Below are 26,229 nucleotides of genomic sequence, written 5' to 3' on the forward strand. Positions count from 1 at the left end.
TCATCCAAAACATCTGGAGAGCACAGGTTGGGGAAGGCTGCCCTACCTCCATGTGTTTGTGAGCAAAACTGCAGGATCAAACAAAGGACACGGCAGCTGATGAGGTAAAACAGAAGGGGTTTATTTGCCTTAGACAGGACATGACCAAAGTAGCATTTTCCTCAGGCAGAGTAACCCCACAAAGCTCTTATAGTTCAATATTGGAAGGCTAGCAATGGAGTTAGAAGAGAGAGAAGATATGTTATTAAGAGGAGATGGGCTGTGGGGAGGCTCTAAAACAATGCACAGACACACCATATTCACTTCCACATCTTCCATAACGTAAGCCTGTCCTGCACTGGTTATCATGCAACCAGGCAAGCTTCCTTTCCAGTGATAAAGGCAGGAGCCAATGAACACAGACAGAATTTGAGTTCAAGGCAAAGGGAGGGACCAGGCTGCCACTAAATTTGATGTACAAGGACCGGGGGATCACTTGCCACTAAGTGGGGAGGGAGCATGAGACTTCTGGCAATAATGATCTTTAGGATTCAGAGAACTGGTCTCACTCAGTTGCCATCATTGGAATCTTGCTGGACCAGATGAGATCATGGTTCTGGGGGAGGTGACATGGCCTGAGGAGAACATATTTAAGGGTTAGGACTGGGTAAATCATAACCAACTGGTTCTCCAGTGAGGAGAGAGCCGCAGAAAGAGTATAATTAACAAATTTGGATCCTCTGTCCTCAGTGGGGATATCCCAACCTGTACACTATAGAAACCTCTCAGGAAGCCTTGACAGCAAGGTACAGTTTTCCTGCTCTCACCCTGCAAAAAATAATAGGGAGGAGGGTCTTTCAACAAGAACAACATGAGCAGAGACACAGAGTCAGGCAAGCTCCAATACACCCCACCCCACCCCACCCCACCCCTGCACAACACTCTTGAATAGGGAAGAAGGAGGCAGGTTGGCTTCTGCTCTTCTATTTTTTCTTTGGGACCTTCTCTTTTGTGACCATATCGGAAAATTCTGCAATGAAAAAAAAATAGCTTGAAGTGAGTAGGACTGAGGCCCAAGACAGAGTACTTAAGGTGGTATTTCCCCAACCTTTTCTCTCTCTCTCTGAAGAGGGTAAGCAAGTGCCACTTCATACTTTTTTGAGGATCCTCTGCTGCCCATCCTGCCCTATGAACCATACATTTCCTTTCCACTGTGTGGCACTGTTCCCAATTCCTAGCTCAAGAAGAGTCCAAGGATGGAGGCCATTTTCTGTAAGGCAGTGCAGTCCTTTATTTTTAGATATACTTCATTTGTGAAGAAAAGGGCTCTAGTTAGGTGCGACTCCACATAAGGTGTTTGACCATTTGATGGCAATTACTATATGATGCTGTTTTACGTGGCATCTCTGCCTGACAGCGGCAATGTGTAAATTAGCCCTAGATTGGCACTCTGCCTGGCACTCTGGGCTACTTGGTCAGATGCTTGTGTTGTAAGCAGTGCTGTGGTGGAGCCAGGACTTGCAGAGTCGAAGCACTGGAACTTTTTGTTTTTTTATCAGGGACAATGATGCCATCTGCAACCCTTCTCCTTCCCCCTCCCCGACTTTCCTGTTCCCTCTGAGTTTAGCTGTAACCCTCATGAGAACTGTGGGGGAGGGGGAGGAATGAATTCTCCAGCAACCATTTACTGTTGTAACACAAACTATTTTAGGGTGCTTTGGAATATAGAATGTTGCCTTATAGTCAGAGCATTGGTCCGTCTAGTCTAGTATTGTCGACACTGACTGGCAGCTGTTTCCCATGTTTTCAGGTAGGACTTTTACCTGCCCTACCTGGAGAAGCAGGGGATCAAAACTGGGACCTCCTGCATGCAAAAGGTGTTCTACCACTGAGCAACAGACTGTCACTACTTTTTATGACTGAATTCAAGGCAGTGTATATGGGGCTCCATGCAGTCTCCCATCCAGGCATTGACCAGACCCAGGACAGTTTAGCTTCAGCCAGTTTGATGTATCCTGTGTCCTCAGACCACCCTTGAATGGGCAATTATGATCCATTAGCTTTTCAAAGAACTGCTCCTGAGGGAGATGAAAACTGGTAGAACTGTTTTGTTGAGATGGATCAACACAGCTGCCTGCATTTTTTTGACTTTCCTTGGGGGCGTGGCTATGGGGACTGTCATGAAGAGCACTTCAGAATTTACCATTAGACCACTGGTTGAAACCTAAGAGAATCCAGACTGTCATGTGGATAATCCTGTGCTGGTAGACAGGCAACCTGCTTGACCTGTAACCCTTGAGTTAAAAGCTATAGGTGCTTAGCGGGGAATAAAATGGCCATCAAAAGTAGCCACTAGAATAAAATAGTCTGTGTTTAAGTCCGGGAAATCCCAATTTATTGTTGTTTCTAGTCTCCACCTGTTCTAGGGCAGCTTGACTCTATAGCCTTTATTTATTACATTTATATACCACCCCATAATCGAAGTTCTCTACTCACTCATAGTTTAAACAACTTTGCCATATACACCTCTCCTGAATCTTTAGTTCTATTTATGGCCTCCGGTCCAGCGCCGGATGTAGTGCTTAAGTAGCCCTGCTGCCACTTTGCCTATTTGACCATAGATTTTCACATTTTCCTCTAAATCACTGCAGACAGGAATCTGGGCTAGGTTAGACCCACCCAATTCTAAATAAGATTGGCTATTTTTAGGTGATTCTCTGCTTCAGGGACACCACAGTCCCAGTGCAAGAGTCGGAAAACTGTCGTCATTGCCTTGGTGTATTCCTTGCCCACCTTGAAAATCGATCCTCCCATCCCCATCAGTATCAGCTGCTTGGATTATGGCTTCAGCCTCTTCGTCTGATAAGGGAACCACTGGCGTGTTGCTGGGCACTGTGGACAAGATGTACCTATGGGCAGGAGGGGAGAATCAAACCAGAGAGTGGGGAAGCACGTGGCCAAGATTACTCTTCAGAAAGAAATGAGCTGCAACAGTGTTTTACAGACTAGACTGAGAATCCTTATTCAAGGGTGCCCCTATTCCCAATCTCATTGAGCTTTCATAAATCATTCCCTGGGCACCTGGAGGTCTCCCCTTCCCGCCCACTTTTCTTCCTGTGATTGGTTTGTTTCCTCATTTGTTTTTCCTGAGATTATTTTTCAACCTGAAGCAGAGCCAGTACTATAACTTAATGCTTCTTGTTTCGCATGATATTATTGGAGAAGCCACAGTAGTGGCTCCAAATAGATAAGGCGATTGGTAAAAGAAGGATTCCATAAGGTTAAATGGAAATTGGGGTGGTGGTTGTTATAACCGTAGTCAAATTGAAAGGGTTTCACCAATCTTCCTAAAAATTGCACATGCCAGAGAAAAATACCTATTGTACATAACCTGAAAATTTCAGGAAGTTTGGTTAAAGATTGAGGGAGAAAGGGCAGTTAACAGAAAAAAGGGAGAGAAAAACTTGGTCACACAAAAGTGTTTCTGAAAACATGTTGGCAATCTTTTGGGCGCATCTCTTGTAAAGACACGATTGCCTTCATGTTTTAACAATTGCTATTTTCTTATTCCCTTCCTACTGTAGTTGGTAGAATGGAATTTCTTTTTTTAAAAAAATCATTCCCACCATTAGGCTGTTCTTCCACTTATTGATAGGACTCAACAGTTATAGATACATGATTAATTGTACAATAACAGGTCTCTCCAGTCCCCCACTAGTCTTATTGAATACTGACAAGCTCAATAAGCAACTGGTTCCCCACACAGCACTTCAGCATCTCAAGACTTTCTATGTCCATTTACTTGGGAGTCTTTTCAGCATGGAAGCTTGAAGTGAAAAATGAATCCATGGAGGTGAGAGTGACTAGCCCAAAAGTGTGTGTGTGTGTGTAGTGAGTTGGAAGGAAGCATGCACGTCTGCCCATGTAGACCTCCTCCTGAGCTTCACAACAACGTGTGGCAAAGTTATTATCTTACTTGATTTCATTCCACTCAATGAAGCCGCTGCCATCCTTGTCAAGCACTTGGAAGGCCTTTCGCAAGTTCGTCTCCCGCTGGTCTGATGTCAGAAACTTCTGCATGTAGTCTAAGAACTTGGTGTAGTTGAATGAAGCTGCAACAGAGTGGGATGGCTTTTAATTGAAAAAATACTTTGTTAAGGTCAAAGGTAAATTTGGGCTGCTGGGCTTCACAGCAATTCCACGAGTAAGCTCTGATTTCCCATATTGGGCACAACTATTGGTCACTTTTCACATTATGCGGAGGTAGGGGCCTTCTGAGAGCACCTTGCCAAAGACCCCCCCCCCCAAAAAAAACCCTCAGGCCATCATTGCCACATATCCATGAGGATCAAAGAACACACATCAGTTAAAATCCATTTGGGGGCCTAGAAGTCCTCATACAGAACCTTTGCTGTAAAACCACCTCTGGCAGGCTTCTTCCTCAATTGTCACCACCAGCAGCCATTCCGGCAGGCTGCAGCAGAGGGAGATAAGATGGGAAGCAGGGCCATTTCACCTGCTTGGAAAAATCACCTGCTTTTTCCCTCTTCCCTCTTCATACCTTCTTCCTTTTGTGTCAAGACTTTTTAGATTTCAAGCCTGTAGGCAGGGCCCGTCTTGTTTTTATTGATTGCATGTAAGCTGCTCCAAGAGTCTTTTTGGCTGAGGAGCAGGATAAAAATAAATAAATTTCAATAAATAAGTCATGAAGACTTCACAGGCCAGTCTAAACAATATGTAACCACAGTTAGACAGTTACAGTTTCACAGTCCAGAACTGGGTGAACCTCTCTGAGGAGTATCGATGCACCCTCAGCTCTACACTGAGTTTTGGTTAGAGTTATGATTCAGATTAAAGATCACTTGCAATTTAGTTTATCCCTTCACGCTAATTAATCTGTCCTCAGAGTGTTGTCCGCTCTTTGAATTCAGGTTTGTCATTGTGCATGGTTTGATATGCATGTGGAATTTAGGCATGTTAGTTGGTCCAAGTGAGCTAATCTAGAGATCTCTTGTGTGTAGTCACCCTGAACCATGCCATGTATGCCCCTACTGCTCCTGTGTTGGGAGCAGGTGACCCAGGAAATCAATCAGAAACAGATTCTGATTCAGAAGATGCCGAGCCAGTGGGGGGGGGGGGAATTCACACAGGAGAGCCTCCAGCTGCGAATGCGCCCCTCCCAGAACCTGTCTCCTCAAGGCCAGATCCTATGCTCTCAGGAGACAGGGAGTCAACTTCTGGGGGTGAACATTCCAAAACATTACTAGATGCTAGGAATCCCTGTAAGTTAAAATGTTTGGGACATTTGAAAAGCCTTTTCTTTCCTTTGAATGGTCAATTGTTTTGCTAAGTCTGCATAGCGTTGCCTAGGGGGAATTTTCCCATAAAGGTGCCTAGCTTGTGTTACAGAAGTGTTAATTGTTTGCAATAAAACTTTGTGGATTGGCCTCAGGAACTTTCCTTGGGGACGCTTGGGCAGCTACAGCACATGACAAACCACATCCATCATCTCTTGCGAACACTTCAGGTTCCATCCCCTCTCTTCCCTACCATGATGCCTCATGTCTGAAGGCAGCAGGTCAAGATCTTTGTCAGTCAGGGATGCACCCATGGCCAAGGCCATCTTCTTGACTTGGCAAGCAAAATCGTCCTCCATACTGCTGCTGCTGGCAAAAGAAATGGGATGTGAACAAGAAAATGCAGTTATATTAGACTTGCACATAAGCAATGCTAGTATGTCTCAACCATTCCCCTTGATCCATCCTAACCTCCTCTACACTACTTTTCTGCACAGGGAAAATAATAATAATAGAGAAAGCAAAGGATCAGCATCTCAACATCAGCAGGTAAGTTTTAGGAACGTTTCGAAATAGTATTTATGAAGCACGTTTAAGAACATAAGAAGAGCCTTGCTGGATCAGACCAAGGTTCCATCTAATTCAGCACTCTGTTCACACAGTGGCCAACGAACTGTCAACCAGGAACCCACAAGCAGGACACATTGCAACAGCACCCTCCCACCCATGTTCCCCAACAACTGGTGTATATAGGCTTACTGCCTCTGATATTGGAAGTAGCTCATAACCATCAGGACTAGTAGCCATTCATAGCATTGTCCTTCAGGAATTTATCTAACCCCCTTTTAAAGCCATCCAAATTGGCCATCATTACATTTTGTGGTAGTGAGTTCCATAATTCAACTACGCGTTGTGTGAAGTACTTCCTTTTATCTGTCAATCTCCCACCAATCAGCTTCATGGGATGACCCCGGGTTCTAATATTTTGAGAGAGGAAGAAAAATTTCTTCCTATTTACATTCTCCATGCATAATTTTGCACACCTCTATCATGTCTCCCCTTAGCCTCCTTAGTTCCAAAGTAAACAATCCCAGCTGTTGTAACCTTCCTTCAAAGGGGAGATGCTCCAGCCCCTTGATCATTTTAGTTGTCATTTTCTGCATTTTTTCGAGCTCTACAATATCTTTTTTTAAAGTGTGGTGACCAGAACTGTGCACAGTATTCTAAGTGTGGTTGCATGTTTCAGTCTATTCGTTCAGTAATTCTTAGAACAATCATCTAAGATAATAATCACTTCTATTTCTGAAGTTCAGAGGTGAGCTTTCCACCTTTCAAGGAGGAAGATCTGAAACACTCTCAGCAAAGGATGCAGCAGCTTCTTGGTCAACCTCCGTGTCCCCTGAGGTGACTTGTTCTACCTGGAATGTAGCTCACGAGGCTTCAGATGATCCTCTGCAGAGGATTTCTCCTGAGGTGGGGGAGAAGGGTGACATTGCCCTGTTGCGGGTATAGTAGAGTGACCAGATACAAAAGAGGGCAGGGCTCCTGCAGCTTTAACTGTTGTGATGAAGAGGGAATTTCACCAGGTGCTGCATACCTACAAATGACACCTGCTGAAATTCCCTTTTCTATACAACTCTTAAAGATACAGGAGCCTTGTCCTCCTTTTCACATGGTCACCCTAAGGAGTCCTCCTCCTCCCATCCACAATCCCTGCTGAGAGTGAAGGAATACGGTGCCTTTTTAGGGTGGGATCACTCTTGAAGCAGCAGTTTGGCATTCAGTCCAATTGTGTCAACTCCAGGTCAAACTCTAGGTCAAGGGTTGGTTCTGCAATCTGTGTAATGCACTGATTAGTTGATGCCCCTGTGATGTTACCAAGAAATCCCTACACACACAATCCCAGGAGTAATTTTGCACTAAAATATAGAACTACAAACTCAATCACAGCTTTCAAAACTCAGCTAAAAACCTTTCTGTTCCCTATAGCTTTTAAATATTGAGTTTGTTCTGACTCTATACTGTTTAGCTTCACCCTACCCAGTGCCTGTTTACACTTCCCTGTGCCTGTTTGCATTCTCTTTCCCTCCTTATTGTTTACTACAACTTTATTAGATTGTAAGCCTATGCGGCAGGGTCTTGCTATTTACTGTGTAATCTGTACAGCACCATGTACATTGATGGTGCTATATAAATAAATAATTAATAATAATAATAATAATAATAACAACACACAGAGCGAATGAACAAGTAAATGAATAAACAGTCATGCAACACTAGTTTTTTTTTAAAAAAAAATTGCTTATAGTCAACTTAAGGGATTGTGGGAATAGAACAAAACTGATGGCTAAGCCAGCATTCACTTCACATCTATGCATGTTTGTAATGTAAACTATGAAACCAGGATCATCCTGCAACTGAGAGAAATGGAAAGAGTTCTCTCTTAATATTATGCCTATCTTCACCCTATGCTTTTGCTTCTAGAGCTTTTAGGAGGGAGACTGAAACATAAAAAAGAATGATAACTTTAGTATACATTTTTACACAATAACCAGTTTTTCAAAAGCCCCCAAAACACAAAACAGGAGCAGTAATTTACCAGGGGGAAGTGCCAGAAAATCAGGACTATGTCTAGTAAATGGGGACAGTGTCGCACATATAGATGCCTGGCTTAAAGAATGAAGATGTTATTCACTGAATTGCTTTGGACTTAATGCTAAGCCATAATCTAGTATTACGAGAATGAGCTGTAATGGGCCTCAGCGATGTGCATGTTGCTCCCCCCTCCTCTTGTGCAGCTGCAAAACTGAACAAACGGTGGTCAGTCTTAACTACAGTTAATGGGAACAAGCCAACTTTAAGCTGTAGTTAATGTGGTTAGTATAGTTTTCAGTAACTGTAGTTAGGATTCATCATAGTTGAGTGTTTTGACATAACACTAAACTGTGGTTGGTCTAACATGGAAGCTTCCCATTTCCTCCTCGTGGCTGCACTAGAGGAGGGAGGGGAAGGGGGAAAGTGGGGAAGGGCACGAGCCAGAGACCTGTTCCAGCTTGTCTTCATAATGCCAAATCATAGTTCAGTGTTACATGCAAACCCTCTCCTTGCCACACACAGAAGGAAAAAGAGGTTCTGCAGTTCCCTTGCAACTGCATAGATTTTCTGTAGAATACTTAGAAAAAGCCGCCGATGAATCCATTGTTTAGAGGAGTGATGTAGTTTCTGTCATTGGCAGTGTTCATGGACAGTCTGAGCAAGCATATGCAAGGGATGATTCAGCATTAGGATGACTTGCCTCAAGGCATGTGTTAGACTGTATTTAAGATCTCACTCAGATCTATTTCCATATTCCTATGGGCATAGCGGCTCAGGACAACCTATATCTAGTGACTGCTTTTTAATTTTTACTCTGGAGTAGGCAGAGGGGGCCTGTTCTGGGTCTCAAAAGCCCCCCCCCATCTTAGAGTCCCAATCCAGATCAAACTCCTGCACCTACTCTAGAGTACAAATGACAAAAAGGGATATGGATTTTGGCCCCCATCTCATCCCCATGCACGGAGGAGTTTCTGCCAGTGGTCCATCTCCAGAACCATTTACCTTCCAAGAGATGCATTTGAGGGTTATTTCAGACATCTGTGGTTGAATTCAGTCCCACAGGGTGGGGCTGTGCTATTGACTGGGATTATCTTCAGCTTAATCTGAGGGAAGGAAGCTTTCGATTGCCTGCTAAAACCACAGGCAGATTTCAAATTCCAGTAAATCCTGTTGCACTAAACTAGCTGCTCATCTTGCCAATCAAGCAGTCCAGGCTCATTCTCTTTGGCTCTTTCCCCATCACTGGCAGCCAAGTGTCTGCCAGCTGAGCTTAACTCCTGGGTGAGTCACCCTCACTTCCCAAACCCTGCATAGTACGCTCCATTTAACAGCAACTGCAAAACGCTGGATTACAAAGGAACACGAGTGATCAAAGAGGAGACTGGTGGTATATTTACTGAAAAGGAGATGATGGACAAGAACAGTTTCCAATCTCAATTGCAGGACCAGGAATCTAGAAGGCCCGTTCCTGAGGGTGTGGTCTCTCTTGCACTAGAAAATGAATGAGGTATGTCTAAAAGTGTGAAAGTGTAACTCTGCCATTAGGCATAATGTGGGCTGGTGTGAAACAGGAAGTTAAAAAAAGCAGATGATGCACCTCATGATAGGAAAGCACCATAGACAATGAAGGCTGTTCTTCCAAGTAAAAGGGTGAGGAAATATTCTGCCACATCTCTTGCAGGGTCTCCGGTGGTCATATTAAATAGGGTGACCATATAGAAAAGAGGATAGGGCTCCTGTATCTTTAAGAGTTGTACATAAAAGGGAATTTCAGCAGGTGTCATTCATATGCATACAGCACCTGGTGAAATTCCCTCTTCATCACAACAGTTAAAGCTGCAGGAGCCCTGCCCTCTTTTGTATCTGGTCACACTACACAGGGCTCCTGCAGCTTTAACTGTTGTGATGTAATTTCACCAGGTGCTGCATGCATACAAATGACACCTGCTGAAATTTCTATGCAACTGTTAAAGATACAGGACCCCTATCCTCTTTGCCATATGCTCACCCTATAATTAAATTGTATGCAGATCACAAGCTGCCAGTTGGCCAGACCATCCCTAAATCTTTGTCAATCAGTTTGTTTCAAAGTATAATAGATAAACCAGGCAATAAGAGCCTCATCACACTTACTTTTTCCCCCTGGTATGCAACCGCAATTTCCACCTCCGTTTCATTAGCACGTCAAGCACTGGTCACTTTCAAGTGCATGTGTTCTTGCGCTATTTCGCCTTGTTTATCTTTTCACCTGCACTGGCTTGTGCTTCTGCGCTCCACCCCATCCCACCCCTTTTCCTTCCCCCTCCAGTTTATTGGTTATTGTGGTTGATGGACATTGTGATGGATGTGGGCGCCTTCCCCCCTCGCCCTGGTTTTCTTGTTTACTGTTTTAACGATTTACCATTTGATTGATTAGGTGCCGTTTCCGCCTTTCAAGGTGGGAAAATAGCAATGAGAGAGCAATGAGAGTGAGGTTGCAGAAGTATGTTCGAGCAACTCAGCACAAGCCCGGTTGTTTGAGCAACTCAGCACGCCCTCCTCTTTCGTCAGCAAGTCTGCCCTTCCATGCAGACGCCCCCCAAGAAGGGAGGTTCTGCAACATAGCACAAGGACATCAATACATGGGCATGGGAGGGTGGTTTTATCCCACATGGAGGAAAATGCCACACTTTCCCCACCCTAGAAAAACAAGTAAAATGGAGGGGAAGGAGCGAAACAACTGCAGGACAGGGACAACATTGTGTGAGTGTTATGGGGCAAAATGGTAAACAAGGCAGGACGAAAATGTGATGAAAACAATGGTGTGATGGAGCCCTAAGTGTGAAGAAAAGCACTGAGTTGGGTTAGGTAAAAGCGATGCAGGTTAATGTTAGGCCTGGCTGGAATTCTGTTTAATGAAGAGAAAGACTACTGCCATTTCTCAATCTCCCCCCTCCCTTTGTACAAAATGACCCCTTTTACAGTTAATCCAAGCTCTTCAGCAACTTCCCAGCATGTGTGCATGCATACACAGCAGTTGCTGTCCCTGACTGCAGAGTCATCATCAAAACCAGCTTTCCTCAACTTGGTGTCCTCCAGTTGTTTTAGCCTTCAACTCCCATTAGGAATTCTGAGAGTTGTAGTCCAAAACATCTTGAGGACACCAGTTTGGGAAAGGCTGATCAAGATTGCCTTTCAAATTCCATACCTCCACTGAATTCTGAGGCATCCTATGGGAGAGGACACAAAAAGGGTTACGGTGGACTGCAAGCATCTTACAACATCAGCAAAAGGAGATGAATGCAGGGTATTAGAGCAGAAAAGGGCAGAAGGTAAGTTCCAAGCTGTCCTAGACTTCAACTCCCAGAAACCCCTGCTGACATGGCCAATGGTCAGGAATGCCAGGAATTGAAGACTGAAAAACACCTGGAGGTTTCCTTGCTGTCCACCCCTGCATTTGAGGACCATAGCTGGATGAGAAATAGACCAGTGGAGCTTCCAAACCAGTGACACAACCCGACAACCAAATGGGTTTGAAGTGAAAGAGGATGCCAACCTAGATCAGCCATGGCAGGTGTCCCTGTGTGGTCGGAAGATGCCGTTACACCTGTGGCCTGTCTGTGGGTCCCTAGTTGACAGCTGGTTGGCCACTATGCGAACAGAGCGTTGGACTAGATGGACCCTTGGTCTGATCCAGCATAGCTCTTCTTACGCTCTTACGCTACTTAAAGGCCAGTGGAGGTGTCCCCAAATGCAGGGTTTTGTTTACTAATGACCTTTCCTGCTGAGGGGTGGGCCTCTGTGTGAGCCTTTTTGAGACTGCAAAGACTATCCCCAGCTCTAATGACTGTCCCAATCTCCTAAAAATGTGGTGCTCCATGACAATGATATAATCGGAGCTTAGCAGAGCAAACAAACAGCTCCCCGTACAATTGTCACTCTATCACCCTCCTATAGGCTAGCCTGTCTTTCCCAGTATAAAAACATTCAGATGTTAAGCAAACGAGGAGCAGACATGAGCCATGATAACTTTGCACTGCTACTGAGTCCACCCGCCGCACACACACCTTGTACTTTTCTTAAGCCGGAAGAAGCAATGCATTGTGCGTCATGGACCTGAAAGCCTAGGGCACACTTGGTGTACACTTGGACCAGTCTTCTTTAACCTGATACTCTCCAGTTGTGTTGAACTACAGTTGGCCGGGGATGATGGGAACTGTGGTCCAACACATCTGGAGGGCATCAGGTTGGGGGAGGCTGATTTACACTGCTTTCTGGCCTGGCAGCCAGTTGTGTGGCCCTTCCCCCAATCCTCTGTTTCATTACCTCACTACAATGGGGGATGGGGCAATACCAGCTTGAAGATCTGCCTTAAACCATACTCCTCTACAGGTCTTTCTTTAAGCTCAAGGAAGTGTGTCCTGGAACCCTCTATTCCTTGCTGGCAGGAAAGTTGTTTATTGGGGCTTGGCTGGTGCTCTGAAGAAACCTCCCTCTCCTATGTGCATTTTGACCCTCTATTCCCTCCTCTTAGGGACTCTTATATTCACAAGGCAACATCTTGTGATGTGAACTAGGTCTAGGATTACACTCAGTCTAAATAACTCAGTTTTCCCAGTGGACCCCCTGTTTTGTCAGACTATGTCTGCCAAGTGTTTATTTAGGAAAGGACAGTGCAGTTCTTCTCCCTCAGCTTTTGAGTATTCAGAGAGAACAGCCATCTTCCTATGAGATAACGACTCAGGAGGTTGCTTGCTGCTCAGAGACTGGAACTGTGAAGCAACCCATGTGGGGTGGGGTGGGGTGCTCTGAGTATCTCCCTCTCCGACTCAATATTTGGACCAGAATTCCTTCGGCAGTGCTGGTTGCCAAGCAAACAGGCACTGCTAAAGGTGCAGTTCCATATTATCAATAATCACCTCAAGATGCTATAAGTGCTGTACAACCTCACCTCTGCTGTAGACCTATCTGAACCTCTGCCTCCATTTTCCTACCCATCTTATGTTTACAGGCTCAAGTGTCAGTTGTTTACAGTGCCATGGCAGGGAGGTCCACTTGCTTGAACTAGACAAGGGCCTTGCTGGAACTGTGTTGATGCAGGACCTGCTCCTTGGTCTACTTGCACATTGTAATGTCTTTAGAGGTCCCTTCATTCGTCAAACATTTCCTTAGTTATAGTTAGTTAGTTTGTCTTATTTTTTTCAACTTTGACATTTTTACAAAACACCCCCTCCTAAAGTTCTTTCAAAGCAGTACTGAAAATCTATTTTCTCCATAAAAATAAAACTGCATTTCCACCCCCTCACCAGCTCTGATTTCTTCCATGTCTTAATTAAAAAGGCTGCACTCAGCACACTGTTGGCACTGAATAAATGTGCAGAAGTAGTACTAGTAGTAGCAGCAGCCAGGGGAGTAGGCAGGAGCAAAGGGCAGCCCAGGAGTCTTGTGCCCTTGGGCATAATCCAGCCCTCCCCAGCCTGGTGTCTTCTGGATTTTTGGACTACAACTCTCACTATCCCCAACCAACATGGCAATGGTGGCTGGGGATTATGGGACATATAGTCTAAGATATCTGGAGGACACCAGGTTGGAGAAGGCTGGGACCAAAAGTAGGGCACACAGTAATATGCTTCAAATTGAAAAATCATAGATAAGAATTAGCCACTATGAAAAATCATGAACTAGATAAGAATTATCTCACTACCCTCTCACATCTTGTCAATCCTTTCCACAGCAGTTCCTTTCTCCTGTATTACAACCTTCAACCAATGGTCTCAGCAATAAAAGCTTGATTCCTGTTGCATGAAATACCTGCTTCCTGATGGGCAGATTTTATGTAGCCCTGACTTAGGTTTTCTGTTAAAGCACAGTGAAGCCACAGGCAAGAGCAACTACCTGTGTGTAGAGAACACACATTTAACTAGTCTTCTTCTTCTTCTCCTTCTTCTTCTTCTTCTCCTTCTCCTCCTCCTCCACCACCACCACCACCATTTGGCTATAATTAAATTGCTGTCCCTAACCAGTTTACTAAACCTTAAAACTGTTCTTCCTCCCATAACTGTAAGTTTCACACATTCCCCCTTTCTCTTATCATAGGGTTCTTCTGAATGTGAGTCTAATGCTTTTGGAGAAACTTACCCGTTACTTCTCTAACTATACGTCCCCTCTGTGGCAACAGTGTTCGTAAATGAGCTTGTCTCTTCTCTAGGCATTTAATATCCACAGCAGGTACTTACCTACCACAGATTTCCTCAGCCTGAGTCTTGGCAAACTCCTTTTTGTAAAGCTAAACCATGTCCCTGGCTTTTATAGGGCCAGGTCCCTTTGCTCAGCTTTGCTATTTATGGAGAGAAGCACCTGTCAGTGCTGCATCCTGCAATTCTCTTGGGCCTTTTCAAGACGCTTGTGGGGCGTCTTAGTGGGTTGTGGTATTATCAATTGTCACTTGCAAATGGATGCTGAGCATCAGGTATCATATTGGGCATGGTGAAGCTTCGAGAGCATGCGCCCCACCGCACAAACAAACAAGCTCACTGTTATGCAGCAGGGACGGCTCTTTCCCAAGAAATGGGCTGGGGTGAGAAAGATCATACTCTGCCTTCTGTAGCTGTTTCTGTTTCTTAACACTCAGATTTTCAGGGCGGTCTGATGAAAACAAAACAAGTAAGTCACATTTGAGATTTATTTTCATGAATTCATAGAACACCACCCTTCCATCCAAACATGCTCCAGGTGGCGAATGACAAAAACATAAAAACAGTATTCATCAAACAGAAATAAAAACAGACTCATGGATATGCCCAATACACTCATTCCCCTACTATTTAAAAGGTGTGAGTAGGCAAAACAACAACAAAAACAGGTCACATTTGTGTGTAGATGATTTCCCTAAAACATATACTCCCAGCCTTCTACTCTATCTTCATCCTGGTGTAGCTCTCTTGCAATTCTACACCTACTAACCTGGGAGCAAATCCCATTGAATTAAATGGGGCTTACTTCCTAGACATCTGTAGGATTTCACTGTTCTTGTTGCTCACATTCTTAATGGTATGTTTATGTGTGTACATGTATAGTAGCTTTTGTACTACCACTAATTCATTAATTTATTACATTTTATACTGTCCAATAGCCAAAGCTCTCCAGATGGTTCCAGTATGTTATAATATAATATAAAACATTAACATTCAGTTTGAAAAGAAGTTAAGAACAATTATCAATAAAACTACCAGGACCTGGTAAACTAAAAAGCCTCATCATACGCTGTTAAAATGTTGGGGAGTAAGGAGAAGTCTTACCCTGACACTGTTAGTGCCAGAGACATCTCACTGGAGAGAGCATTCTGCAGTTGGAGGGGCCATGAATGAGAAGGGCTTCTCTCTTGTTGCCATCTTCAGAACCTTCTTCGGAGATGCTTGAGTGTATGGGTGTAGGTTCATACTGGGAGAGGTACTCCATCAGGCTACTATGAATAGTAGATGTGGGGAGTGTATGGGTGTAGATTTATACTGGGAGAGGCACTCCATCAGGCTACTATGAGGGTGACCATATGGAAAGGAGGACAGCGATCTGGCATCTTTAACAATTGTTGTTTGGAAAAGGGAATTTCAGCAGGTGTCATTTGTCTGCATGCAGCACCTGGTGAAATTCCTTCTTTATCACAACAGTTAAAGCTGCAGGAGCCCTGCCCTGTTTTGCATCACTGTTGTGATGAAGAGGGAATTTCACCAGGTGCTGCACGCATACAAATGGCAGCTGCTGAAATTCCCTTTTCTATACAACTTTTAAAAATACAGGAGCCCTGTCCTCCTTTCCATATGGTCACCTTAACACACCTGAAGAAGCCAATCTCCCTCCCCACCTTCAGCAACAGCAGCCTATTTGCTTTGTAGTCTCTCTTCAGTCTACTAAAAGGAAGCTGTTTATATGGCAGACACATTTTGTTGCAAGGTCATAGGAATGTCAGTACACATTTTCCTAAATCAGCACTTTTGAACCTGGAGCCCTCCACATTTATTGGAGTGCAATTGAGTAGACATGTATAGGATTGAACTGCACTCCTATCCTCATCCTGCTGTCACAATCTGAGGATACGGTTGTGCTGTTAAACAACAGTTCCTCTGCTTTTATTTTTATATTTCAGCCTTGAAAAATAATCAGATATATTGGATTATATCCAAAGTTCTGAACATTTCAATATTTGTTTCTATTGAATTATTGCTTATGTGGTGACTCCAGTTGTCAAAATTACACGTTCCTTTATACATTTTCCATAACAGTAACCTGTCAGTTATTTTTCTGCAATTTGCAAATTATTCTGGGCGTACATTTTGGTTTCTTTTTGAAACTGACATTTCCGGTTGTTTATAGGGTTCTTACCTAAGATTTTGCTCATTTGCTTTACTTTGCCTAAAAATGTTATCCAGTGCTAATTTTGTTCAGGGAATTTTTCACTAAATGATGTCATTAGAAATTTGGATGCGATTAAGTTTTACAGGCACTGAATTGCTAGATCAAAGCAGAGCTCTTTGCTTAAAGCTGCACTTCTCTAGAGGCTGATGAGCATTAGCGCAAGAGACCTGCAGCTGTTTTTAAAATCAATATGTGCCTTCCAGTTCCTCCATTACTACTTTGGCCCACTTGGCTTCCCTTGCCCACTGTTCCTAGGCTTCAAAGGTTGCTTACCTATTCACTCCTACCCCACACAGTCCTCATATTGTTACCTAGCTGCAGCCTTCCCTTTGTGACAGATGGGCTCTCATTGGAAAGTCATCGGCAGAAGTTTCATACAACAACTGAAATGCTTATGTGGCACACTTTCAGTGATTGCACAGAGACACGCAAATAACCTCTATGCCAACTTTTCATGCCATAACAGCAGCTGAGACAAGGGTGGGTAAGGGTCCTATAGGGTGGGCACCCTGGGACAGATTTCAATTTGCATTCTTTGCCTGCTTTTCTTTTCTTTCTTTTTAAATGCCATGTGGAATTATAACTGGCCTCATTTACTGGCTTTACTATCCACAAGGAGGAAGGAGAGAGGATCCTATAAATACTCCTGTTGTTGTGTTGTGTATGTGTATGCGCGTGGGGAAGAGTTTAGTTGTTGGCAAGCCTGAGTGTGGCTGAGCTTAAAATGATGGGAAGTGAATGGGTGATGTGGCTTCGGCAGGGGAACCAAGGAAGAAATCTGCACCAGAGTTTGGAAGGGACTGGTGTCGGCTTTAGAGCCTCTTGCACAGCTCTGGGAGAGGACAGCTTCATCCCTCTTTCCTGGCCACGTAATGCCTCCAATCACCTATCCCTGCATTGCCTTGGACAAATACTGGGAAACCTGCCTCTGAGTTTGGCACACTCCCCTGCAGTAGTCAGGTGGCTCTTTAAGCAGCTGTCTCCCTGGATCCCCCAGCAGACACAAATTGCCATGTCATAACAAATTATGATTCTGGGAGGGGGCGAGCGCTCTCCATGGCAAAACTGACACTCCGTGTGACTCAGGAGTTTGTACAGTTTCGGGTAGGCCTCATGTGTCACTATCTTGCTGCTGCAAGTTGAGATTAAGAGAGGCTCACAGCTGGGCACAGAGCAGCTAGGTGCCGAGGCCACCATGTTGTTAACAGCTGGATTCTTTGGCTGCTCTTGTGCAATCCTGACCCTCAGCATCAGGAAGTATCTTGGTTTTTAAAATCATCTCCATGTGATTCCAGGTTGTTATCAGATCAAACTTCCTGTCTCACATTCTCAGCTTGTTGCTTGCTTACAAATTGGGGGTAGGGGCAGAATTATAGTGCGCACTGCAGTCTGGGCAACACTCCAGTCTGATTTTAATTGTGAACCACCCACAGAGCTTCAGCTGTTGAATGGTATAGAAATGTAACAACCAACGCTACCTGTGTGAAGATGGATATGTGGTTCAAAAGCAATGTTGCGCCTCTGCTTTCTGCTACTAACCTTGGGCAAGTTACCTTGACTGTTGGAACATCAGTTCCCGATCTATACAATGGAGATACCTCTTAACCCATTTCTCATCTTGTGTTGCAGCTATGGTGCTTGGGTTGATAATGAGAATGGAAAACAATTGTTACATAGAGAATTTCTGGGAAACTTATACAGAACTTGAAACATACAAAAACAAAGTATGAATCAAGCATGATAAAAGAGTCCTAATCACTTTCCATTTCAACACATTATGCTGGGGCAAAATCAAGCGTATATTTAAGAGGGATCTGCAGCCAATCACTTGGTGACAGGGGGAGGAGGTGTCGCACCTGCACTTTACATTTTAAATATACCTGAGATGATATTTTTTTTACATGCTGAAAACGCTTTACTAGAAATGTAAACTATGATACTTAAGATTGCTTTTAATGGACAGTATTAAGGAGGCCTTGCTTTCATTAACAATAACAATTCATATAGCACATCTCAAGAGTTCAAAGTGCTATGCATATATTAGATTATCTCAACTATAACGTAGCTGCACTATTGATTAGAGGAATGATAGCCTCTAAACTCATTTCAAGAGGCAGTTGGACAACCATCTGTCAGGTATGCTTTAAGGTGGATTCCTGCATTGAGCAGGGGGTTGGACTCAATGGCCTTATAGGCCCCTTCCAACTCTACTATAATTCTATGCTATACTCAAGATACACCAACTGAGGGGCTAGAGGATATGGTAAAAAACTGCTACAATGCTATGCTTTGTATATAGCCTCTTGCACAGAGGCTCTATCCCCAACCAACATGGCAATGGTGGCTGGGGATTATGGGAGATATAGTCTAAGATATCTGGAGGACACCAGGTTGGAGAAGGCCGGAACCAAAAGTAGGGCACACAGTAATTTGCTTCAAATTGAAAAATCATAAAGTAGATAAGAATTCGCCACTATGAAAAATCATGAACTAGATAAGAATTATCTCACTACCCTCTCACATCTTGTCAATCCTTTCCACAGCAGTTCCCTTCTCCTGTATTACAACCTTCAACCAATGGTTTCAGCAATAAAAGCTTGATTCCTGTTGCATGAAATACCTGCTAGTGTATTTTTCCCTCTGGGCTGGGCAAAAGTAAGGTATTACAGATGTTGGACCAACATAGGGTGGGGTATCTCTACCATCACCCCCTTGGCATAATTAGACTGTAGTATTGCCTCTGCTCATTCCAATTTGCGTTTAAGGCATGAATCAGAAATAAAAATGAGCTTAAAAAGTATCGGGGATGTCTGGCAACATCTTGGGGGTCAGGCTTTCTCAGGATAAGAACTACTTCAAATATTGCACACTTCCTACACACAAAAACTTGTATGGAAAGGCCAGACTAAGGGTTACATCACACCAGCACTTTATTGCATTTTCGTCCTGCCTTGTTTACCATTTTGCCCCACGACCCTCACACAATGCCGTCCAGGTCCTACAGTCATCTTGTCTCTTCCCTTCCATTTTCTGTGTTTTTCTGGGGCAGGGAAAGTGGAGTATTTCCCCCTCTCCCCACAGGATAAAACTACCTGTCATAAATCACAGGAGTTTGCGAGATAAGCAGCAGCTAGAGTGGTCATTAAACAGTCCAAGGTCAGTATGCCGAGAATATCCGTTGGGAGCCAAGGCAAACAACATCAGATTTAGGGATGCGCAGAAGAATGGGCAAGTCGTTCCGGGTTCAATGTCTTGTCCAAGCAGAGTCAGGGAGCCGGCAGGTATGCTACTGAGACAGAACAACAAGGATAACAATTGCTTCCACCACACACCCAATAGCTGAGGCTTGCCTTATATTGTGCTGATGATGACTGAGTGAGGCCAGCTGTGTTGGGCTGCAGCTATCTTCTGTTTGCTCATGTGCTGGGCCCTTCCCGAAGACTCTCTTCCCCACTATGGTGAGACTTACTGTATTTCTATTTCAATTATAATAATTCTAAATATGCATCTGTATACATAATTAGCATATGCAAATATTATGCAAATAACTGTCCTCTTTTGTCATCTTTTTGGGTGATGCACATCCTCTTTTGCGGGCAACACACAAACAGCCACCCTAGATCTAATGGCTCCTGAACAGCCCTCCCAGAGATGATAGGATTGCTCCTTAAATAAAATTAAAAATCTGGATGGGCCCTGAACAAAACTGAAAGCCTCTCTCTGTAGGTGACAGTCATTCTCTGGGATTCACACACCTACTTTTTCCAACCTGGTGTTAATAGCAGGATGAAATTCACCTCCCGGCTTTGAAGAAGTAGCTGCTTCCCTGCTGTTTAAAAAGAATATTATTGGAAAGCAGATTGTGTTCTAAGCATTTCTACTCCCACTCAGGCTAACTGCCTCTGTAACCACCCATTAAGAGTTCTGCACTCTGGTTTTATAAGCGGGAATTGTAGCTGCATACAATGCAATATTATCTTGTGCCCCAGGAAGGCAGAGAAAGAACTTGAAAAACAACAGGAACAGCTTCTTACAGAACATTTATTCGCAAGGAGACCTTTATTTCCCTCGCACCCCCATCGTAAGTTCTATTTATGGCATGATGACATCTGCAGCACCATGTTCTTTGTAAGCTTGGCTCCTCTGAAAAATTAATAGTGTTCTCAAATTCAACTTTAAATATTAACATGGACTGTGGGAAAATACAGCCCCCATGCTTAAAGCTAAAGGATTTCAGGCTGCTTGCTAATGCCAAACAGTGCTGCAAGAGTACTTTCTTCTGCTGCAAATGTTCAGTTACTGGGGTAGATGCTTTAATTAAAATGGCAGGGCTTTCATTTTAGTCAAATCTTTAGTCAAACCTTAGCCAGCTTTTATCTATGCCTTGTGGCCCAGTCTCAGAATGTTAACTGAGGATTTGAGCCCTCATTTTCTGCAAAATGGTTTGCTATGAATGATGATCTGTAAAACAATTGGACAGCATCTGCTCCTACACCTCAACACTGATGCCAAAATGGTACCCCAGTCAAAAGAGGAGAGGGGACAAGTCATGGCAGCAGTATCAGCCATATAACCTGCCATCATGGGTAGCACCTATAAAAGCATTCCAGTTTCCTTCCAGCTAGTGCAGGAGAACACATCCTCAACACCTTCACTTGCCTACAACAGATGCTGGTCCATATTTCCCTGCAAATAGATTCAGACACAATCATATGATTGGTGGTAGTCTGAGGCAGCAATTTTGTACATGCTCACCTAAAACCACACTGAATTTAGTCTATTTACTTCTGAGTAGACAGGTATAGGATTGCATTCTAAAACTGCAATTGTATGTCCACATACCTGGAGGCCCCACTGGAAATAGGGCTGACTTATGAGTAGACATGCATAGAATTGTGCTGTTAGAGTGTGCAACCACCCTAATCCTTTAGTGCCACCACCATTTTCTTCATTGATTCAATTTGCATAATACACCATGGCTTGTTGTAGCTTATACCTATGGCCTGTTCTAGAGTTATGGAAGGGTTGTTTAACCCTTGCAGAACCCCACCGGCCGGGTTCACATGACATGACATCCCACAGTCAGGGGCTGAATATACAGGATGGTGCCTGTAGATGCTGCTGCTCATTGTGACATGTGAACAGCACCTCCTGTTTCCAATCTCTTGTAAAACTGACAAGGTTGAAGGAATGCCTTGTCAGTTTGAAGAGTGCTTTCCTTCACCCTCTCCTAAGGAGAACTGTAAAAGATGTATGAAAAATGCTACTCATGAAAGTTGTATGTAGATGAAGTTGTAATACTACTAGTAGTAAAAAATTACTTAGCATCAACTGTGCATCAGGTGTTATGCATAGTGGACACCGGGCAGATGTTTATAAGTAGTAAATTTATTCTGTGGGAAGTTGGGCTGAATAGTTGAGACAGTCTTATTTATTTACTAGCTATACCCTGCCACGCGTTGCTGTGGCTCAGTCTGGTTAAATTGAAAAGAAAAGACAAAGCGGATGTTTCTAATATGTTTAATTTCACAATGCTTGTGGATATACAATATTTTTAGTTGTTCCATTGTTTGTGTAGATATAGAGATTGTCTGGTTGGCCGACTCTAGAACACGCAACATATAATTGTCCATGTGAGAAGCAATCTGTGTCTAGATCTAAACCGCACAATTCTAAAGATTGGCCCTGAGCTTTGTTGATGGTGATTGCAAACGCCAATCGAATTGGGAACTGCAATCTCTTAAATTGAAATGGCATATCTGTTGGAATCATAGGAATGCGAGGAATGAGGACATCTTCACCTTTGAAAGGTCCTGTCAAGATTGTTCCTTCTATGACGTTGCTCAGTAATTTTTTTACTGCAAGCCACGTGCCATTGCAAAGTTTTGTGAGAGAACATGCAAATAGGAGAGGAGGCAGAGGCAGTGGATTAGCCTACTGTTTGGTTTTTTAAAAAGGATGTTTTTACGGTGAGGAGGTTAGTGGAAACTCCTGGCAGTTACCTTTCTTCAGAAAGTGTAATTGTCACAGGTGTGACATTTATATTCACTCAGCCAATTGTGAGAGAACATGCAAATAGGAGAGGAGGCAGAGGCAGTGGATTGGCCTACTGTTTGGTTTTGAAAAAAGGATGTTTTTACGGTGAGGAGGTTAGTGGAAACTCCTGGCAGTTACCTTTCTTCAGAACGTGTAACTGTCACAGGTGTGACATCTATATTCACTCAGCCAATTGTGAGAGAACATGCAAATAGGAGAGGAGGCAGAGGCAGTGGATTGGCCTACTGGTTGGCGATGTCACAATGACCTATAAGAGCAAATAGGAGAGAACATGCAAATAGGAGAGGAGGCAGAGGCAGTGGATTGGCCTACTAGTTGGCGATGTCACAATGATCAGCAGGACTGGTTTTGAGGAGGCCTATTTCTTCGATTTTAAGACAAACTTTTGACCCCATATAGAACATAGTTACATAACAACGCTCGCGTATTCGAATGCAACGTTGTGTCAAAATTTCAAAGCAATCGGTGAAGAACTTTCGGAGATATAACGTCTGTTTCGAACGAACATTTACATTTTTTTTATATAGATGAATACCTTTTAAACCAACCTAAGCCCTAAATGGGAGACATGGCAGAAAATGTGAAACCTAATAGCTGGTTTTACTAGAGTTTCTTGTTTAAATTGTTTATTTTTCATTAGAACAAGGTTGTTTGAAGAATGTGTCCCCCTACCCATGTTTTTAAAGTGCGTGCTTCTTAATGAGTTCCACATTGTACTGAGACAGGGGAGAGGCTGTACTTTAAGGTGCAGTTTAAGCACAGGGCATGGTAACAATGGGTGTGTGTGGGGATGTCATGATGGAGGCTGTTCCTTAGAAAAGGAGTTTCTCAAAGGGCAGTGGGGAACATAAAAGGGGAACACCATGCAGGAAAGGTGAGAGAAAACATAACCATATGATCATGCTATTTGTATTATGGGGTAGGAACAGAGAAAGTTGTATACTTTAAAACCGTGATTCTGTTCATTTTCTAAACAACTTATTTGATCTCGTCATCTTATGTTTTGCCTTCTTCTGCAGTGTGTGGCTAAGCTCCACTCAAATGAGTCATCACAGCTCATTTTTCCTATATGCACCATTCAGCAATGCATTCATTCTCTTCTTGTGGCGGCACACTCTGGTCTAGGTTGCATAAGCTGATCCGTGGGAGAGCAGGCGTCTGGATGGGCCTGTCTCCCTATTTTGTTCTTGCCACTTCTTTTGCCATATATGAAAACTATATCTTGTCTGAACTATATTGCTTTAATACTCTCAGGCATCAGTCCCTCTCAGGAAACAGCCTTTGATAGCGTTTCCAGAAATGCTGGGGTGAGGATTTTTGGTGGTGTTGTTTTGCCATTTTTGGATTTAATTTAATTATTTAAAATATCTCTTGGCTGCCTTTCAGGGCAAGAGCCTCCCATGGAGGTATACAACACTAAAACCCACATAATAAAAAGCGATATGGGAATAAAAACAGTAAAGCCTGCAAACATCCTAAAAAACCAACAAACGCTAGCACAAAAACAAAACCTTACCACGTGCAACTGCAGCTACAACCTAGTCCGATAAAAACTTAAGTCAGGGAAAGGCCAGAGTAAAGTAGTAACTTTTCAGGACCTTCCTAAAAGCCTGAAATGATGAGGCCTGGCGGGCCTCCCACAGCAACGTATTTCAAGGTGTGGAGCCACGGTGGAAAAATCCCTCTCTCGTGTTGTTGCCTACCTAAGTGCCCTCACAGGTTGGCAAATGAGAAGGACCACTCTTGCTGATCTTAAATGCAGGCAGGCTGATATGGGTGAAGGCAGTCCTTCAAGACATTTGGTCCCAAACCATTTTCTGTATTGTGTGTTCTTTCTATAGCAGGCGCCTGTTCTGCCACCGTAGCAGTGGCCTATCTCCTCCCCCAGCGTTATTGGTGTATAGCAGAGGTGTAGAACCTCAGGCATGGTGGCCTCCAGGCTTCCACAGAACACCATACTTCCTCTGGCCTCCCCTCCTGTCCCTCAACCATAGATCGTTTGGTGGTTTCCTGGCTTTTGTGGAACACTCCCCCCACCCCCGCGCATGTGCCTTCTAAAAGGTTGAAATGCCTCTCCTGAGGATTAGTTACTGGCAATAAAATAGGCTGATCTCTTTCGTGTTTTTTTATATTATTATTATTATTATTATTATTATTATTATTATTATTATTATTATTATTATTATGGGCCTGCCCCTTTTGCCATTGAGCCCACTCAACACTGGAATGTGGCCCACAAGAGCTTCCCCGAAATTGAAAATGGCCTTCAAGCTGAAAGAGGTACCATAGCCCTGGTATATAGGATACTCTGCCCCAGCCACCATTCACATTTCCAACACAGAAAGCACTTCTATATAGGAGTGTATTTTGTTTTATTTTGTTCTGTACAGCACCATGAAAATTGATGGCGCTATATAAATATTAGTAATAATAATAATAATAAACCATGTAACCCACTTCACAAGTTATATCACATGTGACTGTATCACCGGTGGGTATTTCACTCCATGCAGAAAGACCAGAGTAGCTTGTACTGGCACTGAAATACATAAATGTGTGATCACTATAGATGACAATCAATGTCCAGATTTTTCCTAACTCCCCCCGCCCTCACCTAACAAGAAAATGTTCATGTAAGAAAACCTGTAAGTGGTTACATTATATGGATTCAGACTGTACACCGTGTGTATATGCAGTCTACCTCGTCATGTGTCTCTCATTCGCTGTACCTGGAAACTGATTGGCCGGGGCTCTTAGTTGCCTGTACAATCCATCTCATAATGCATCCAAGGTGATGTGTTTGTGTAGCTACATCAAACATGATGCAAGCACCACAATGCAGCACTCAAATTGTAACCCCATTGCCTACTGTTATTAGAAGAATATAGGGGGGGCATGCTTTGGATAAAAATGCAGGGGGGGGGAAAGAGAACAAGGGCTTGGGGCTTCCATAACGGTTCCCCAGCCTTTCCCTCCATAATTTGATCACTGAAAGCCAGGAACACTGGCATGAGAGTGCACTTGTGCGAGAGGGTATGTACGGAGCACACCTGCTCTCTCTACAATTCGCCCTGATTTCCCCACTCCCAGCTTACCCAAGCAGTCCTGGTCACTCACTGTATGTATGAGAACCTGCCTGAAAGCTATGCCCGACTGAGGGGACTTCGTACAGAAGGCACGTATTTAGGCAGGCAGGCACGCTGCGTGGGCCCTCAAGCGCGCAAGTGTATGCAGCACATATGTGACCGGGACGCGGACGTGCGGGCAAGAGGGCTGCTGCCCGCCTGTGTGGATCGGGGCAGTGCGGCGGCGGGGGGGGGGGGGGGACGGGGACGACGCGCGCGCGCAGCCCGTCCTGCTAGAGCTAAGGGTGGGTGGAGTGCGCGCGCGCGCGAGCTCCCCCGGGTCACACTTGGCTGCACGTGCAGCCACGCCCCTTTCCACCCTTGCGCGCGCCAAGCCGTGGCACCTGGGCGAGCGCTGCCCGGCTCCCTCTTCGCCCTTCCCCCCCCCCGCCCCGCTCTTTTCTTGCCGCTTACTGCAGTGTTGGGGGGAGGGCAGAGCTGGAGCAAGATGGCGTTGCTGTTGCAGCTTCTCCCAGGGTCAGCACTGGAACAGCTCCTTCGCTCGCATTCCCATTAGCGCCGGCGGGTGGCTGCCGCTGCTCTGGAGTTCTGCAGCCTCCTCTCCTGCCTTGGCAGTATTGCTGCCGCCAGTAATTCCCCGCACCGCTCCAGCCTCTCCAGAGGCTCTTGTTTTGGTGCAAAGCTTTTCCCCTGTGAAGCAGCCGGAGGGGGTGGGGGTGAGTGAGTGGGTGACTACATCTCTCTCTCTCTCTCTCTTTTGCAAGACACTCACTAGACTGTATCCATTCTTTGGAAGACGGCGCCAATTCTGCTGCAATTTTATT

At 44.2% G+C, this 26,229-nt stretch overlaps 1 protein-coding gene across 1 annotated transcript; it reads right to left on the reverse strand.

Moving 5' to 3' along the window:
- Positions 1-962: 962 nt before the first annotated feature.
- On the reverse strand, positions 963-26,090 carry PVALEF (parvalbumin like EF-hand containing). The gene is made up of 5 exons (XM_063123191.1): positions 25,859-26,090; positions 5,530-5,645; positions 3,956-4,091; positions 2,773-2,888; positions 963-1,009 (listed from the first exon to the last, which is right to left on the reverse strand). Exons 2-5 carry the CDS (start codon positions 5,633-5,635, stop codon positions 963-965), a joined length of 405 nt encoding a protein of 134 aa, XP_062979261.1. The 5' UTR covers positions 5,636-5,645; positions 25,859-26,090.
- Between the last annotated feature and the right edge of the window lie 139 nt (positions 26,091-26,229).

This window comes from Elgaria multicarinata, chromosome 3, assembly GCF_023053635.1.
Source record: "Elgaria multicarinata webbii isolate HBS135686 ecotype San Diego chromosome 3, rElgMul1.1.pri, whole genome shotgun sequence".
Classification (NCBI taxonomy): domain Eukaryota; kingdom Metazoa; phylum Chordata; class Lepidosauria; order Squamata; family Anguidae; genus Elgaria; species Elgaria multicarinata.